The 19572-nt window shown below is 38.7% G+C and overlaps 3 protein-coding genes across 18 annotated transcripts in view; all 3 read left to right on the top strand.

Moving 5' to 3' along the window:
- itpr1b (inositol 1,4,5-trisphosphate receptor, type 1b) overlaps nucleotides 1-3690 on the top strand; it is a 109005-nt gene extending 105315 nt beyond the window's left edge. For 14 of the 16 annotated variants that reach the window (XM_057362369.1, XM_057362367.1, XM_057362370.1 and 11 more), the window contains 2 exons: nucleotides 28-189; nucleotides 2388-3689. In XM_057362369.1, coding sequence (XP_057218352.1) covers nucleotides 28-189; nucleotides 2388-2474 — 249 coding nt within the window. In that variant the 3' untranslated portion in view covers nucleotides 2475-3689. Of the gene's footprint in view, nucleotides 1-27; nucleotides 190-2387 lie in introns of all 16 variants that reach the window. The other 2 variants (XM_057362366.1, XM_057362358.1) reach the window with 1 other exon arrangement.
- Nucleotides 3691-6765: 3075 nt separating this feature from the next.
- bhlhe40 (basic helix-loop-helix family, member e40) lies at nucleotides 6766-10441 on the top strand. Its single transcript, XM_057362371.1, has 5 exons — nucleotides 6766-7141; nucleotides 7232-7295; nucleotides 7484-7591; nucleotides 8014-8137; nucleotides 8342-10441. Exons 1-5 carry the CDS (start codon nucleotides 7062-7064, stop codon nucleotides 9193-9195), a joined length of 1230 nt encoding a protein of 409 aa, XP_057218354.1. The 5' UTR covers nucleotides 6766-7061; the 3' UTR covers nucleotides 9196-10441.
- Nucleotides 10442-12102: 1661 nt separating this feature from the next.
- Nucleotides 12103-17802, top strand: arl8bb (ADP-ribosylation factor-like 8Bb). The gene is made up of 7 exons (XM_057362600.1): nucleotides 12103-12338; nucleotides 13647-13727; nucleotides 14118-14191; nucleotides 14272-14365; nucleotides 15091-15158; nucleotides 15475-15545; nucleotides 16083-17802. The coding sequence occupies exons 1-7, from the start codon at nucleotides 12216-12218 to the stop codon at nucleotides 16130-16132; spliced, it is 561 nt and encodes a 186-aa protein (XP_057218583.1). The 5' UTR covers nucleotides 12103-12215; the 3' UTR covers nucleotides 16133-17802.
- Nucleotides 17803-19572: the final 1770 nt, after the last annotated feature.

Genomic DNA, 19572 nt, shown 5'->3' with positions numbered 1-19572 from the left:
AGGCACTCAAGTCTCATTTTTCGACAGGAGCACAACTTAGATTGGTTCCCACGGATGCGAGCCATGTCTCTGGTGAGTAGTGATGCTGAGGGCGAGCAGAACGAGATCAGAAGCCTTCAGGAGAAACTCGAATCCACCATGAAGCTCGTCTGTAACCTGTCAGGCCAACTCACCGAGCTAAAAGAGCAGGTAAATGACAAAGTCTCTGTGCTGATCTCAGCACATCCCGTCCAAAGTGACGTGACTCTGCGCCAGTTCTTCACGCCCGCTTCAGTTCTTCATGAAGCGTAGTCTTGACCTATTAAGCCTGACGACGGACATGGAATGCTCATCACAACAGGGTGTGAGTGAAACTAGGGTTCGAAGGCCGGTCTGCACGAGTCCACAACTTCTAGAAGGTTCAATTAGACCAAAGCGCAATGACTCATTTCATTTTCTCTTTGTGTTTCTGCCCTCAGCTCGTGGTATTTAAAATGATCTTTCACCTGCGTCACGAGCCCAAGTGTTGTTTCACTTTTATTCAGCGCGCATTGTCGTCCAGACAAAGTTCTGCGAACTCGGGCTTGTTTGTTTCCACAGATAAACAAGCAGATGTGTGTGATAAAGCGGGTCTCGTTTTTTTTATTCGGTGGAAAGATGCGTAGTGCAAATGTTGATTTCTTGTAAATAGCATCGATTAAGACCAGCTTTGAGGCGTGTATAAAATGGGAAGTGTCTAGAGGGAAGTTGATCCGTTTTTTGGTCCTTGAGACAGGGGAAGAGGTCACAGTTTGGCTAAAACAACGTAAAGAGGCTAGTGAAAACCAACTAACTTTCACTGGATGATCTGAGCGATGTAGCGTTTACACGTGTCGGTACAGCTTTTATCTCTCCTGGTGTATAGATAAGTGTGAAGAAAACACTTGAGAGAATGAGTTGTGTTTATTTTTAAAATATTGCCAATTGTTACTTTTTTTCTATTTAGTGCATAAATCTATAAGGGCAACTAAATTGTCAGTCCGTCATTTTTTACGATATAGTTCTGTAAGTTTGGACTTGATATGTATAATAAAACAATGATGCCAAATACGTCATTTTCATAGCAGACTCAAACTAACACCCATTACTATGTACTTACAATCAAATATACATGTGTATATAGCAACTAAAGTTTATTTTTGGTTGTCATTGATCTTGTGTTTCCATATGACCTCCTTTCCAGTATTCCATCATGTGACCTGTCTGAGGATCCTTGTGATGAAGGGATTCAACAGTGTTTTCATGCTAAAAAAAGGATCCGATCCCAAATCTGAGGAAGATCCCATGATAGATCTCATGTATTTCATCTCGAGACGATTGAATTATTCACATGTATTACAAATCCATAGGTAGCAAACAATTTAACAGCTCCTTATATGGAGCCGCATATAGCAAGAAATGAACCGTCTTTAAAAATGGTTTTGTTGAGTCAAATGAGAGACTTCCTGTGGACACAGACTTTAATATATATGCCAGCGAGCGAGCTGTTGCGATTCTGGCTCACTTTCGCAGTTGTTGAGTCAGAGTAGGGGATTTCTGTACAGACGGACTGAATTTCGTTGGAAGTGTCAGTGTGAGTGTGTATCAAGTGTTTTGTGGCTCGGTTGCACAACGTTGCATGACACGGCTCCAGTTGCTCCATTTTTGTATTCCAAGAAGCTTTTTCATATAGCACCTAAAACACACTAGACACTCTTGAGTAATGAGGTTATTACCAAGGCAACATCAACGGATACGTGATACAAGATACGTGTTATTCCATCACTAAGTCTGATATAGGCGAGACAAACTGTAGGAGAAGATGAAGTTTAAAAATATATCAATTTAATTCAATTACTATGTATTTCAAATAATACTATGAAGTTTTGGTTTTAATGATCCAGGTTTAAAGAAAGCATTGTTATGTTTATTTGGATTTACAAATACTATAGTGTATGTATCCTGTTAACTACAGTATATATTTATATATGTAACTGTACATTTAGGATTTACACTATGTACATTCAGATTCACATATTTTATGAATGAATACACACCACATTAATGCGTGAAACATTTTGTGTGTGTGAGAGAATCACTTCAGAAGGTACGAGGTTTAACTGTACGGTGTCCTTGAGTGTTGTAAATGTATTATTATTATCACAAAGCTCATGTGTTTTCTGGCAGACGATGCACATCATGTATCCTCATTTAAAACTTTATTTAAAGTTAACTGTATGTTTAGCTTTTATAAGTATATCCAGATGTATGTGTATTTTTTATGTGTATGTATGTATATGTTGGATATACACACCTACGGTAGAAAGTGAGTTAAAAGAGGAGATTTATAATCAGACGAGACCCAATAACACTTGTGTGTTTTCTGACAGATGACAGAGCAAAGAAAACAGAAACAGCGGATCGGGCTTTTGGGACACCCCCAACACATGAATGTCAACCCTCAGCAGCCTGCCTGAGCCCGTTACCCAGGCCAAGTGTCCTACAGCTGTCTTTTGCAGACATCACATCAGACTTTGTGTGTGTGTGTGTGTGTGTGTGTGTGTGTGTGTGCGTGTGTGTATGTGTGCGTGTGTGTGTGTGTGCGTTTGTTTGTGTGTGTGTGAGAAAAAGACAAATTGTCGCATTACAAATACAAACTCCTACCCACACGATCCATTTGAGTGCCAAATGTTAAATGGAAGTAAATCTCACTTGGCTTCCACAGGGCAGAGCTCCAATAGGTAAACTGCACGACTGAGAATGTGTCTGTAGATGATGCTTGGACATCCTTTTTTTTATTGACCCATAACAGTATAGCAGTCAGTATTTGATGTTTATTTTTGTATTTTGTGCAATATTAACAATATGCAAATACACTGATCTGTAAATTATGTCTTAAAGGGGCGGTGTGGAAAATTAGATTTCCTGTTGTTTTGTTCTTTTGCTTTGATTCTAATGAATCTCATTGGAGGCCAAGTACATGTAGGAGTTCTGTTTGCAAAGTCTGACATGTGAAATACATTATATATAAATAATTTATGAAAAAGCCTTTTCTTATTTATTTCAATTTATTTATATCAAAATAACAAACAGATAGGTTGTTGCTGTAAGAGTTCGGTTCTCATCGATGAAATCAGGTTTTGTTTGTTATTGAGCATTGATATAGTTTGTTTTGCTTTTGCTGGATTTATGACCTTAGAAGTCATATATTGAGTATAATGAATAAACGTAGGTCAAAAACTGTTTAGGCAGGTGAGGTTTGTGTTCAAATCGAACGTAATTTCTGCACTATTGAATAACTGAACCCATAGCATTCCTATCATCATAGAGTCATTTTAAGTGTGCCTGTCCATACGGTCTGCATCAAAAGGTGAAGCGCACAGTATGAATTCTCACTGGCAAAAGCAATCAAGTTTTCTAGACTTCTCTGTAACTTTTCTAGATTTCACCTTTTAGCTGAAAATTAAGGTAACTTTCTTGATATCAGTTTTTTCCTTTATTTGTATTTTATTTATATTGTAATACATGTATATATGTCTGCCGGGTCTTTGCTTTTATAGAGAGATACATTTTCATATCATCCTAATAAAAAAACACCACCGTTACTGGAAAATAACTGATTGAATAGATAAATATATATTCAATGAGATTGTAAATTAATTTAGTGATATTAATAAAATCTGTATTTCTTGTTGAAAGGATCAGAAATGTTTTTTATGTCTTTAGTCAAAATGACAAAACTCGAAAATCTCCCTTGATGCCATCAAGATTTATGAGTTGTGCTTTGACCACCCATGTTTCCACTACATGCAGCAAACTTTTGAATAGATGTTAAATAACCATTTAAAGTCACTACTTCCAACAATTTAATCTTTTTTATTTACTGTACATTTTAATAATATGGTTTGTTATTCTGCAGATCAGCCAGACATGCGCTGATGCTGATGACAACATTATTATTTATAGGTTTTCATATGACAATGCCTTCCTCATGCAAAGGAAGTTGAGTTTATGAAGAACATAATCTTTATAAAGCCGACAGTTCATGCTTTCTCGAAAGAAATGCACTTTCTATGACCTCTCATGCTGATCTGCAAAAGCTTTTTTTGTGAAACACTGGGGTATAACATTGCTGTTGTGTGCAAAAGTGAGATAAGTGTCAAACAAACATCATAAAACACTGAATTATTGACGCTTGGCGTTGCACAAAAGCTCTCTCTGAAATCCCCCAATGTGATGTGCGGCATCAGACCGAAACCTTCCGCGAGTTAAGTGACATTTGTGAAATAAAATAAACCAGTGCACAGGGAGGAAAATATGACAGGACCATCATCAGCTTCGTAAGAAATAGGAAACTCTTCAAGTGTTATCTTGAGTGGGCATGTGAAAAGCAATATATTTTGATTAGGCTTCTAACCTTCATTTTTTTGTCAGTCTTTATTTAGGTCAGAATTGTTCCCGGGGAGCAGTAATAATGTTCTTAGACATATTTCGTCAGTGAGTCTTGTTGCAAATGTCGGTTTAGCAGGATGAACGATCAGTTAGTCATATTTCTGAGGGGAGTGCATGTCCATTTTCATTGTTAAAAAAGCAATGTCGTCACATCACCAAGAACCGAGTTGTACCAATTAAACGTGTAATTGATATCTAACATTGTTTTCAAGCAGCTATTTTAATGACTTCTAAATACGCAGTAAAGAATAGGCACTTGTATGCGTTTCCAAAATGCATCCGCTGATGACAATAAAATCCATTTTTTTAAAGCAGTAATAATAACCTTAAGTTCAAGGGTTTTGTTTGTGGTCAGATGTGGGACTTTCCTATAGAAAGATGCAATAAAGCCATAACAGAACACATAACGTGAAACATCATTGGCATCTGGACAGGAGGCTGTTTAAAGTAACCCAGCGAACAGAGTTCAGATCACTTATCACATGATCTAATAAAAGTCCTTGATCCAGTTGTTTTGCAATAAAAGTAAAATTCAACTGTGAAATTGGCTGTTTAAAAATTAAACCACATTACGTGTCTGTCTTATTGCATTAGTCTAAGTATTTCTCCTGGAACCCACATAGTTGTCAAGTTTCATTCACAGTAAAATAACCTTATTGGTATTCACCATCAATTTTAGTGCATTGGGTGGCTGTACTGTTTCTTGTGATGATTTATAACATTGGCAGCACCTTGTATTACAGTACATTATCGATGTCCATACATGGCAATGTCATCAATTACAACATAGGAGCAGCACCAACAACGTGTACAATTATGAGCAGTTCCGATTCATAATTATATGCAGGAACATGTTGTTTCTCAGTATTATGTCATTTCACTCTGACATGAACAGTAAAGTGTGACCCTATATCACACCCACATATTTTGTTGCTATAGTTTTTAAGTATAACAAAGTCTACAATCCTTTTAATTATTTCAATTAGAATACTGAAGGAAGTGTCTCATGTAGCCTAATAAATAAATAAAAAAGTACCAAACTCCCCCTTAAAATTGTATTGCATTGCATTGCGTTGATATGCATAAAATTGAAAATAGGCTAAAGTAGCCTATATTTTATTTGTTATTAAATTATTTACTGAATAAATCGGACCATTAAAACACAAGGAAAAGAGAACAAGATATAACATCTTGATATATTTATGCTTTACAGTTAAAGCAAGCGTGAGTTCTCTGTTGCTGCCATTTGCATTGTTCTTATCAAAGCGCCTGCGCTGAGCTCGCGCTTCTCGGTACTAAAATAAATAGAATGACGTCAGCACCGGGGATTCAGACGGTCCTCCTCCTCCTCCCTCTCCCTGCACCGCCAGCCATGAGGAGTTCAACGTGACTGCCGCCGAGTACAACCGGCAACAACAAACCAAGCCGCAGCACGAGAGAGCCATGAGAGACTGCACCTGCACGTGGAGCGCAAACGGTCCCGGTGCGAAATAACGGAGCGCGCATCTGTTACTATTGTGTAAACATGGGTCGTGCACGCTCATGCGCCAACATCATGTCAGGGGAATCTCGTTAATAAACACTTGCGTTATTTTGATGGGGCCACAGGTGTTCTGGATATCATTTTAATTTGACATGATTCCTTCTAGAAGCTTTGACACAAACATTCGGGCCCATGTTTGTGTCACATCGCCTGCGCGCTTAATGTGTTTTTATGATGCTGGCAGATCTACTTACACTGGGGTTGCCAGAGAAGCATTTGTTAATAAATAAAATGTACACGAATATGTAGGTTATTCGATGGAATACATTTATAAGGCTTTTATAAATCATGGGATATTGTTAATGTTTACGTTTTATTTTAATTTAAAAGAAGTGATCAAAGTAAAATAAAAATATAAAAATGGCATGTGTTATTTATTACTGTAAATGCATACTTTTATTAATAAAAAAGGAAGCCCTATAAATGCCAAGTAAGTATATTGTGCAACAAGTTTAGTTCTTTTTCAGATAGGGTATGTATAATATTTTATCTATCTATTATGCACATTATTCATATTATTCTACGTCCAAAATTATAATGCTCGAAATTCACAGTTTTTTACAAACTAAATATATATTATGCTTTCTTTACAAGACAATCCAGGATCAAGCACTCCAAACACAGGAGACTCATTTTCCTGAGTTAAGCTGTTATTGTGCGTTCAGAGCTCAGAGAGAGAGAGAGAGAGAGAGAGAGAGAGCAGCATGGCGGGACACGGGACACGGGCGGGCGGGCCCACTGCTGTAAATGGGTTGAGCTCTGAAAGCGCCGTCACACACGTGAGGCTCATGTGACTGAAGCTCGAGACGTGTCTGCAGTCACAGGGTTTATTTAACACGTACTTCACATCCACCCACACACACTCATTTAACCAGCAGCGGAGCCTGCATACATCTCCAGCTCACAACACCAGACAGTGGAACTCCAACCAGTTCAGCTACTTTTCAGTTCTTTATTCATGGGAAATACGTGTGGACTTTGATGAGAAAGTGAAGGATTTGTTTTTTTTACTTTTATATAGTCTTTTAAATCTGCCGTGTTTTTACGTCTGTAAGACATAAAGTCTGAAATGGATAGGATTACCAGTGCGCAACCTCCTCCATGTATAACCAAACACGCTCCGATGGATCATATCTCTGACATGCAAGGGTAAGTCAATCTCAAAATGCTTTTTTTTGTTTCTGAAAGATTTTCATATCGCTTGTTTTCTTATTGGCTTTATATTATTTTCTGCTCTAGAATGGATTTCCCCATGTATGTGTATAAACAGCGGCGGGGAATGAAGCGCAGCGAGGACAGTAAGGTACGGAACGCGCAATTACGCACCAAAGCATATTACGCGCACTTTTGCGCACATCTTCTACTTGCAAATCGTATTGCATGTACATTAAAAACGAGTCTAAACAATATAATTAAACTGCACAAGTTTGTTCTTAATGTTGTTGTGTTGCGCACGGAATTCGGTATTAAATGTACTGCTCGATTCTATAGGATACATACAAATTGCCACATCGATTGATCGAGAAGAAAAGGAGGGACAGAATAAACGAGTGCATCGCGCAGTTAAAGGATTTGCTGCCCGAACACCTCAAACTCACTGTAAGTAATATGGGAGTGGATGAGCTCACCTCTCCCTGTTGTATCAAAGCGCCACCTGCTTGTTAATAATGAATAAATCATGTTTGTCCTGCTTTTTAATAACTTCGTGAAAGGGCGCGCCCTTCGACAGCAGATCGAGTGCGTAAAATACACATTTCTCAACCTGTATGCATAATACTTAGCCTATACAGGCATAGCATAAATTGAATCGTTCTCACACAGGGTTACTTAACCAGTCAACATATCAACAAGTTGAAGTTACGGTGTCATTCCAAGTATTTCTGTATTAGAGACATGCACACTCACATGCCAGCAGAGAGGAGTGCCTGCATTCCCGCTCAGCGGAGTTTGTCCTCTGAGCTTCTGCAGAGCGCGTTACATAAGAAAGATCAACATGCTTATCTTTGTTCTTTCTGTTTCAGACTCTGGGACACTTGGAGAAGGCTGTTGTGCTGGAACTGACGCTCAAGCATGTGAAAGCTCTTAACAACCTGCTGGAGCAGCAGCAACAGAAAATCATTTCCCTGCAAAGTGGAATGCAAATCGGTGAGTGTTGCTCAGAAAAGTGTGACCTTGCCACAGGGTACGGCCCTGCTGAACTTTTTACTTCCTCCCCACCCCCTTTTGTTTTTGAATGCATCAAAGAGTAACGAAACTGAGTCTTGCTTGCATAACAGCGACTGATTGCGACATTTTTGGCACGATTATTGTGAAGCAAGATGTCTGATGTGGTTTCTGGTTTTAATGCAGGTGAGCAAGGCAACGGGCACTTGGAAAACAGCGAGGAAATGTTTCGTTCCGGGTTCCACCTGTGTGCCAAGGAGGTCCTGCAGTTCCTGGCCAACCAGGAGACGGTGCGCGATCTGACGCCCACTCACATAATCAACCATCTGCAGAGAGTGGCGTCCGAGCTCATACAAAGCCCGTCGAGCCCCTGCCCCGAGGAGCCCGCTCCCAAACTCCAGGAGAACCGGGAGAAACCGGCAGGTGCGCAGCCAAAATCAACGGAGGGTCATGCTAAAAACTGCGTTCCTGTTATTCAAAGGACTTATCCCCACAGCAGCGAGCAGAGCGGTAGCGATACTGATACTGATAGCGGTTATGGGGGCGAGCTGGAGAAACGTGACCCGAAAGCCCAGCGGCCGGTCTACTACGGCAAAGACGGTGATGTCAAGTACGGCCTGGCCGAGAGAATGGGCGGCAGCATTAAAGAGGAATTAGACGAGCCGCAGGCCAAGCGGCAGAGGTCCGACTCTTCCGAAGACGAGTCTCTTTCGGGGCACGAGGTGGTGGGAGGTCACAGTCCCTACGTCAGCTTTTCTCCACACCAGCCGCCTCTTTGCATGCCGCTCTACCTCTTTCCTAACGGCACGGCGGCGTACCTGCCGATGCTGGAGAAGTGTTGGTACCCGGGTGCCATGCCCGTACTGTACCCGGGCCTGGGTGGGTCCTCGAGCGGGTTGTCTCCGGAGAAACTCCCTTCACCCATGGTTATGTCCTCGAGAGTGGGTTCTCCAGTCACCACCCCGACCCCTATGGACTCTCCTGCACTCCTGCAGGCTCTTAAACAAGTCCCGCCCTTAAACCTAGAAACCAAAGACTGAGGACCCGCTCTCTGAACGTTTTGGTCTTGCAAAGTGGACTTTCCTGCTGAATAAGCTCTCCGAGAAGGTCGGGTTGAAAATGGGCAAAGTTCAAAAAAGCACCCTCAACCAGCAGCTGTTCAGATCCTTTCAGAAGTATGACGGCCTCATAAACACACAAACACGCGCACACACTCTTATCAGTCAACTGGCTAGCTCCATCCACAACCAGCGTACACAGACCCTGAGACGGAAAGGACGGTTTACGAGGCCCCGTGTAAAGCACTGTGATGCACTGTGAAGAAGGTCAAACGATGAGCTCTGGGCGAGCGGCTTATCTCTGCACTTACGTCGAATGTTCAAATTCAAAATACAACCCCCCCGGAATGTGACGTGCAGACGATCCCCCAAACGTTAAGGACTTTGCCCTTTGCACAAGCACCTTTTCATTTGTTGAATGTAAAATAAGTCTTTTTAACATCACCCCTGTAGATGCTGCTTTGGACATTTCTGTGCCGTGGAAGCTAGAACAAGATGCTTCTGTTACTGCTTCAAGCATAAGAATCATCCTTCTAGACTGCAATGCTACCAAACATCTCCTTGTTTTTGTTGACCGGAGCTCAGATGTAAAACTCACCCCGTGACCTGTCGGAACACAAACGGACACACTCGAGGTTTCTTACGTAAACGAGAACTCCATCAGACGTGACGCTCGTGTATATACAGGAGGAATATAATCACGACGACATTGTAGCTTTTGAGTTTGTCATCGTGCACGTAGGAGAAGTTCTTGTCTGCATCGTGTAATTATTTTGTTTATACTACTTGTACATCTGTATTTTTGATACGTGACCCACCGATTTACGCTTGAGAGGTGAGTTTTAGACAGCCGAACGCTGTATGCCATGAGATTGTGTACGTATAGCTTTGGACCTAGACTCGATCTGCATCACGTGTGTTCATTTCTGGCGGAATGAAGGCAGGTCTTTGTTCATACTGTTGCCTTTACCCGTTTAAAGCAGTAAACGCGATATCTGCATCGCCAGACATTTGTACAAATTGCATTTGTAATCCTGGATTCGACATAGAAGCAAATGAAAGTGAATGTAATGTTTTAAACAATTTATTAGTTTTGTATAGTAAGAGGTACTTGGGATTTTTATTTTGGGACCTAACTGAAGGTTGCTTGATGTATATATTTTTGTCTAAAGTATTGTTGACATACATAAAGAAAACAGTATTAATAAAGCTTCTTTTCCTGTGGAAATGTCTTGTCCGATTTGAGAGCTTGAACGTGTTTAGCTGTGAAAACAACTTCTCTGTTTTTCCCATCAATGCCCGTCATTATGTAACACTTACATAACCCATAAACTTGCTCTGTCTATGCAAATCCTGTAGACAAACAATATAAGAGTCAGGTTTCAAACATCCCAGCCTCACACCTATAAAGTCCAATCATTTGACTACTCAAAAGAGGCAAAACAGAATTGCATGGTATTAAAAATCAGTAGTCAGAAAGCATATACAGTAAATGTAAACAGCTGCAAAAAAAAAAAGATTTTAAGAAAAAAATACAGCAACAATTACAGAAGTTACTTTAATACTGTCATTAGCATCATTGTTTATTTTATTAAGGCTCTTATGCCACAGATTGTCATAATGCACATCGTATTTCCAGCACCTGTAACCTGTTGAATTAGGTTAAGATTTGCACCCGTGTCTGGCTGTTCAGAGTAGTTTCACCCCTCCACCCTGCTGGGATGTAAACAGGAGTAATCGTTGGCCTTACTGATCACATGTAGAGCCACACTGAGCACAAGCATGATCAGCCACGTGCCATCACTCAACTCGAGAATGATGACGCAAGAATTCATGGTTGTATACAAGAACAATTTGTAAACTTGATTAGTAAAGTAATGACTTTTGATTAATATTATATTTTTATACCTTTTAAAAATATAAAGTGCACTTATCATTAATCAAAGTAAACACAGATCATTACTTGTAAACTGTACCAGTACTTAAAAATAATGTATCTCTGGATGAACTGCAACAAGAAATGCAGTGAGAATACTCATTATTTTAAAAACAACAGCATCTACAGTATCATGTTGTGATTTTATACTATTTGTTTAAAAAACATTTATTTGAACATTTTAGCCATTACGAAATATTTAAACTAATAGATAACAGTGAAAATACAATATTCTTAAAGGTTAATCATTTTGTTTAAATATCTACATTTGCGTATAAAACAGACTACAAGCAGTTACAAAAGAAAAAGCATGAACTGAAACAACAAATACCGGCTTACTGTCTATTCTAAAGCTTTATCGCCATCTTGTGGCAAAGAAAACGAACTGCAAGAGCTTATTAAACCTCATGCGCACGCAAATCACACGGTATAATATTTTTTGTCCCCACTAACAAGATGCTTAGTGCATTTACTTTTTTGAAAAAAAGGAAACTATTCATAATTATTTGTAATTTATTAAACTCTACATATTTTGTATGTACTAAAGATAGTCTGATGTTAGTAAGCTTCTTGCTTCTTTCTTTCTTTCTTTCTTTCTTTCTTTCTTTCTTTCTTTCTTTCTTTCTTTCTTTCTTTCTTTCTTTCTTTGAAATGTTCTATATTAATAATTTAACTGTAACCTGTAATCTTTTGTACGTATGTTTCTTGCTTTCAAATACAGAAAAGCTACACTGAGAGTTTTATTCTGAAATATAAACGCATTTGATTTCCTATTTTCTTTCTTAACGTTTCCTATATTACTTATTTAATTGTAATATTTATTCTTACATGCACTAAAGATGTCGAATATTTTTATCTTATTTTCCCGATTAAGAAAGCTTTTGCAGTGCAACTTTTATTCTGAAAGCTGAATGTGCGCCTATCGTGGCGCTGTTATTCTGCGTCACTGATAATCACAAGACATCAGCGCTTCCTCTTTATTCTCGACTGTCTCCTGCAGCAGGGAGAATCCGTTCTGATCACCTGATCACAGTTTATACAGCAGCATTACACATCGCTTTGAGAGATGTTGACCCTCTTTAACCGGCTTCTGGACTGGTTCCGGTCGCTCTTCTGGAAGGAGGAGATGGAGCTGACTCTTGTGGGACTGCAGTACTCTGGGAAAACTACTTTCGTCAACGTAATTGCTGTAAGTCTGATCTATTTCCCTACAGTCTGAACACTAAAGCTTTATTAATGCCGCAATATCTCACAACCCATCACCATTTTTACGTTTAAATGTATCTGCCGCTGTATGACTCAGTATAGCTGATGTGTGTGCTGTCATACACACGAGTTGAGGTGTGTCAAGGGTAGAGAATTTTCTTTACTACCTCTTTATACGAATATTGTGCTGTTATAATTATTGGAGTGATGATATAGTTTTTATATAGGATTCCCAAGCCTGTTGTACCTACAGTATGACTTTTAGGGAGGATGAGATGCATCTTGACTTTATGATTTATATACTCTTACTGCATCATTAAGCCTATTATATTAATACCGTATAATTTAAAATCAATATGTTACCTGCAAAATTATGTTTATTATTCATTTTGGCTTTTGCATGTACATCAGTGCCTGTCGCCTGCATGGTTTTTTAAATGGGATCATTTTTTGGTAATTGTTGAAAAGAGTCTTTAAATGACAAAAGCGTCTTCGCTTTAACATTGAATCAGAGGCAATGATATTAAGCAGTCTCTATTAAGCTCTGAATGAGTCATTTTAACATGTCACAGTGCTGATGTGGTTAGGCATGGATTTGCATTTCCGCCTGTCTGACACAATATTGTGGTGATAGTTTAATGTCCTTGCATAATGTTTGTCGATTGTCTCCAAAAGAGCACAGTTGTGTGACAGCCCGAAAATAAATACAAGAATTAAAATGTTGGCAGCTTGCCCAAGAGCAAGTGTAAGAATGCACTTAACTGCCCCACCGGGAGTTGTTTTTCTCCGGGATCAGGTGAACCTGACCTTAACCTCTTGCTGCTTCTGCAGTGCAGTAAAACGAGTGGAAAAGGTTTTAAAGAACATTTTCACAACTGCACCTGCTCAAGTCAAGGGGATTCCTGTTGTTCCTGCGAATAGAAATACCTCTTTTACTGTAGTTTCAACATCTCATTGGTCAATCTAGGATCAATGAGTGATGGGGTCAGCTAAAATCCATAGATAGATCTTTTTTTATTTGTGTACAGGAAATTGAAGCGCGTGCACTGTTGCAACCCAATAAGGATTTGCTAATATTTCCATAAAATTAGCTAAGCTCTGTTGGGCTTTTACTCTCAGTGTGAACGTTTTGCAATAAAGGATGTTTCGCCTTGGTAAAAAACCAAACCCAAGGGACTTATTTACAAGACACAGTCTGCCTTATGATTTGCACTTTTAATTTAAATTTCTATATAAAACCTTTGTATAAGAACTAAGTGTTTTTTAATTAAAATGTTTTGTGTTTCTCCAGTCTGGCCAGTTTAATGAAGATATGATCCCTACGGTCGGCTTCAACATGAGGAAAGTGACCAAGGGCAATGTAACAATTAAAGTGAGTCTCTATGTTTTCTCCTGTCTCAGGGACACTTTTCTTTGACTTGAATTAAATTTTTTTTTTGTATATTATGTCTGTTACATAACTAGTAGCATGTGTATTTAAAGGATTTTAAAGGATTTCTGATTCACACTTAACATGGTTCCCTACAGTTTTACTTTTACATTTTATTCATTGAATTTATTGCAAAAAAAAAGTGTTGCAGAATATTCATGTTATTTCTCTGTTTAAGTCCGTATGTTTCAGAATTGTTTTGATCCAATTGTTATTTTAATTCATTTTTTGTTTGTTTTAAAATTCTTTTTTTGTAATAGATGATTGACAGTTGAGTAGGTGGTAGTCTGATATTTGGGATGTCAATGGTAAATGAATGTTGTCTTTACGTAGATTTGGGATATAGGCGGGCAGCCGCGCTTCAGAAGCATGTGGGAGAGATATTGTCGGGGTGTCAACGCTATAGTGTGAGTATGATGTGGGATTTAAAGGGCCGGTGGTTACATTTCTGCATTGAGGTAATACGAATTCTGTGTTGTGCTTTCAGCTATATGGTGGACGCTGCAGACCGTGAAAAAGTGGAAGCCTCAAGAAACGAGCTACACAACCTGTTAGACAAACCACAGCTGCAAGGCATTCCTGTACGGGGAGGAGAACAGTAGCATTCTGTTTGATGTATTATAGCCGAAACTGCTTAAATGAGTAGTTTACTAATAAAATGTAAATTCGGTCATTTAGTTACACATGACTGACTTTCTTTTGTGGAAGAATAATGTTTGATTCTTTTTAAGATGTTGCTTGTTGTCCATTCAGTTAATGGGAATGGGGATTCAAAAGTGAGAAATTATTCACCGATACATATTTGTGAAGGAATTCATACAGAAATGAGACGAGGACAAGAGAAAATGTACGTTTTTGTCTAAAGTGGTACTTTTTTTATCAAAGCGCCCAGAAGTGAATCCCAGTGCCACACCCCTGCTTTTCCAGATCTTTCCAGAGCCGCGGTGTGGTTTTTAAGGAGCATGACTAAGCAAGCATTACATCTGCTGTGAGCTCCTGTGGACTGAAATGCCCCCGCTGGTGGCATTATGTGCGTTATCTTCAGCGGAGGAAACAGCTCTGACAGCACAGAGCAAACAGATCGCTCATAGATTATATGTCTGTAGGGAGTGATGGGGCTTTGAGCCGTGCTGCTCACTATTCGCTAATGAAACTAATTTATAAGACGGCTTTAACACAGTCTGATGCACAGACATACCATTATGTGGGTTTCTGATCAGTAGGATAAACATTCAGTGGGCCTAGTGAGATATGTAGATTTAAGAGGTGCGTAATGGGTGATTTACGGTAACTTTACTTTTCACAGATACTTGTCCTTGGCAACAAAAGAGACCTTCCCAGCGCGCTGGACGAGAAACAACTCATCGAAAAGATGCAAGTACTGTAAATGACTAATATAAAAACACTGTGATCTCTGGATGCTTTCGTGCTGAATGAAGTTGCATTGGCGTGCCAAACCACACTGCGTCTCCTTCCTGTTTCAGACTTTCTTTTTAGATGTTTCTGCTTTCGCAAATCAAAATTCACCCTTTTCTCATGACCTCTGTAGTTTTCTCTACTTGCAAACACACTTGTTGTAGAAGATCCGTGAAGATTTGAGTATTTTTTTGGCAGGATAACAGAAATAGTTCATACATAGGAAAATATTGTAGGCAGCAAAAATGTTAAGAATGTTTCCTATTTTCTACAGGAATCTCTCAGCCATTCAAGACAGAGAGATTTGCTGCTACTCAATTTCATGCAAAGAGAAGGACAACATTGGTGAGTGTTGGAGATCTGTGATGTTTGGACATCGCTTTGCTCCTTTTCTGTTGATTATTTCGAATGTCACACAAAAACACGACTGTATATTGCTTAAAGGTCCAGTGTATGACATTTAGCGGCGAGGTTGCGAACTGCAACCGTAATGAAGCACTACGGCGGCTGACACAAGACTAAGATGTTGTCACGTTTTCACTTCTTTGCTGAAGGAGATCACGTATTCAAGACTCTGTAGAGCAGTTTGTCCATTTAGGGCTACTGTAGAAACAACATGATGAATTCCATGTAAGGGGACCTTTTGGCAGATATCATTGTCTATAAAGGTTGGGAGGCTCTACTTAAAGGTTCAGAAATAAGTAAAAAGGACAGAAAAGACATTATGTTTTACAGGCCATAATTTAATGTTATTAGAGACGTTTTATGAACCAGCTGACATACTTTGGTTTGGAAGAAAATGTGCAACAGTGGAAATGGGATCATGATTGTTAATCTCTCTCTCTCTCTCTCGCTCTTTCTTTCGGCACTTCTTTCCTGTAGATATCACATTACAGTGGCTCATCCAACATTCAAAATCCCGGAGAAGTTGAGAACAGACCCCGTCTCTTCCCGTCAGTCCAGCTCTGCCTCTGTTTTAGCTCTCGGCTCAGCCCAGCAGCCCCTCCCTGACTGTCCCAGTGGACCTGTGTCTGTTTGTCTTTATGAGCGCTTTTCCACCATCGCGCCGAATCGTTCTCGTTGCTTAACCGTGCCAATCCATGCCAGCCGGTACGTAAATGGTTTCATTTTCCACCGCAGGGCTGATAACGTAAATCTTTAGAGTGCATACACAAACACCTCACGCGCTGCCTTGGTAACACAAGAGACAGAGCTATAACGCCTCTGCGCGCATTTATTAGCAGTTTGTAATCGTGCCATGTCGAACCAGGCTCACGTGTAAACATAACTGTAACCGTTTCAGACTGTGCTTAGAATGGTTCGGCGCGATGGTGGAAAAGCCCTCGTCTGTCTGTCTGTCTGTCTGTCTGTCTCACACCTGCTCTCTGTTACACACAGACTCTGTAAAACATCAGTGGGCTTCAGACATCCCACCAGTACGGTTCTTTTTTATAGATCAGCCTGGTTTTGTTTTGGCTAGATGGACTTTTATTCACACCCATGTCTGACGAGAGGTTGAGAAAGTAGCTACAGATCAAATCTCCTTGTTCACCTCTGTCTTCTTAAGACCATCTTCTGACCAATGCTTTAGATAGTTTGGGGGTTTTAATCTCTACAAGATGTTTTGCGCTGTGTTATGCTTGACTTATTTTAAGCAAATAGAAGCGTTCGAAGAATTAAATATTAGTATTATGAAATATTAACGAGAAAATCAAAACATTTAAAATATGCACTTGTTTGTTTATCTTACAACTTTGCCTATACAGTATCCAAGCTAACATGTTAAAATTCAAGAAAAAATATATAGCTAAAAATGTTTCATTCTATGTTCAGCACGTGTACTGGTCATGAAGAAATTTGTCCTACTAAGTGAATCTACAGAGATGAATCGGTACTATTCAGTGGTTAGCACCGCCTAGTAAACAGCATTTCTCACTATACTTTATAATTCACCTCTGCAAATTACATTCACGTAGGCCTATTTATCGATATGTCGGCCACAGTAACAGCAGCTGAGCTCTTGCAAAGCGATTTAGAACAAACACATAGATGTACATATGCTTCAAGGGGTTTTAAGTAAAAGAGTAATAAACAGCTTATGGAGCACATCAATTTTAGCTTTATTTAAAAAAAAAGGGGGGGGGGTGGAGAGATCATTTATTGAGACGGTGGGATCAAAATGGCTCATTTTGTTCCTGCATGTTGATCAGCATTATGAGTCAATGAAGTTTATCCTGTGTGTTGATCTATTGGATCAGATAATGTCATCTTATATTTCTATCGTGCTGATTCTTTAAGTTTTGTGTTTAACATGTGATTTATTTCTCAATGCCTTACTAAAAATGGGTCACTGTAGCATTGAAAACGTACAAGGTGGTTTGTACAATCTGTCCAGGAGGAAGTTACAAATGTGGAGGTCTATTACTAACCACAATTCGCTGTTGGAATCAGCTCGTGTTTTTTATGTTTTGGAACTGTGATTATTAAATGCTTTGACTGTAAATGGCCTGCTCGCTCTTCTGAGAATTTAGTCACAGTAGTTACTAGTTTATTTCGGTGCCATCCGCCTTATCCCAGCTTGCTCCCTCACTTTCAAAACATACTTCTTGGTTATTTGTGATTGATAGTCATTTCCCGTCACAAGAGTCTATTGTTTGAAGACAGATAGGCCGTCTGTTATTTATACTTTCTGATGTAGAGTTATTGACTGTTCTCACCTGTAATCTACCTCAGAAGAGCTACATTGAGTTCAGACATCGTGAAGGTCATCTGAGGAGAAAGATCATGAGTTTGAATACAATCCCAAAATTTACAGTACAACATAAAAAATATATTTATCGTCGCTGTCATTCTGAAACCTCGGATGTCCAAATGCGCTGTTTTTCAGGAATTGGAAAAACACTGTGCTTTTTAAACGATTAAATACTGTGTTGTCAGAGTTGACAAGCACCTTTTAATACTTTATATCGGTTAGACATTTGCAAACATTTGACAAACATTAAGGGTGACTAATAATAAGGATTTATGGCAAAAAATTAAAATCACAAAATATCCAGATACGAGGTTTCAGAAGGACAGCGGCGATATGAGAATTTTGCTCTTTTGCTGTCCATGTGATACAAGTAGCATTTTCTGACAAATGTTAGCCAAACCATACAAAACCTGATAACAAAACCTGGACTTGATTAATACAAACCACAAATGCTGTATTGATCATCTGCCATAGTATTGGTGTGAAGCTTTTTAAAATCATGTTTCTTTAATTGTATTATTCTTTTTAAGATGTACATGTGTGCTAACGCTGACAATTGTTTTTCTTTTTTTATAATTTATTGCAATTTTTAGTAAGTGTTTATAATGGTTGCAATGTTTTTATACCTTTTATTTTATGTTTTTTTTTTCTTTACTTTTATTTTGAGAGGTCAAATAATCCCAGACTCTTGATGTGCAAATTATTAATGCAGACACTGTTTTGTGATTTGTCCCTGACACTTTACATCACATCCCATAATTCTTTGTGTTTATTCATTGCTAGCTGATGTGGGTGGGTCTTTTTCTGTCACGTAATTATTTTTGTGCAGCCTTGACCCTTGGTATTTTAATACTAATACTAACTTTTGTTTATTTTGTCTTTATTCCTGTAAAGCTGCTTTGAAACAATGAAACATGGTGAAAAGCGCTATATAAATAAAACTGAGTTGAATTTAATTGACACGTTATACAGTAGAGTTTCCCCCCATGATGAGACTATCAACACATGAAGATTAAATTTATGTGTTTGCTGATTTGTAATAAATAAAAATAAAAAACAAAGAAGCGTTTTATTGTTTAGCCGAGGGTTCTTATGTGTGTATTGCATTTGGTTTGTTGTGGTTGCTCAATAAATGTTTTTATGAATTACTTGTATGGCGTTTGACAATCTAAAGTGATATGGGCTAAATGCTTATTTCATTGGCAGGTAACCCACAAAGAAACGCACGTGGATACCTACTGTATATAGATACAGTAAACTTCATAGTTGTCTTAAAAAAGTACTTTTGATTATATTATGTTAAAACCTATGAATTAACTTTTTTTAGAGTAATCGAATAAGTATCTTTTCTTTAAAACAATGTCACTTGGTTTGATATTCCGTCATCCAGGTGTTTCATTGTTTGACGGGACTGTCGGTAGATAAAATATACTGTCAGTAAGATTTTCTGACCCTGAAAAGCAAACAAACTTATTTTTATTATTATATATATATATATTTTATTTTATTATTGCATTGAACTAAAAATTGACTGTTAATTCTCATGGAAATGGAAGGAAGGAGTTGATCCGTCTTTGATTTTTCTTGCAAAGCATCAAAAAGCCACGTGGTGGCAGCACC

The sequence above is a fragment of the Triplophysa rosa genome, linkage group LG20 (assembly GCF_024868665.1).
Source record: "Triplophysa rosa linkage group LG20, Trosa_1v2, whole genome shotgun sequence".
Taxonomy (NCBI): domain Eukaryota; kingdom Metazoa; phylum Chordata; class Actinopteri; order Cypriniformes; family Nemacheilidae; genus Triplophysa; species Triplophysa rosa.
This window is presented reverse-complemented; position numbering and strand designations above follow the sequence as displayed.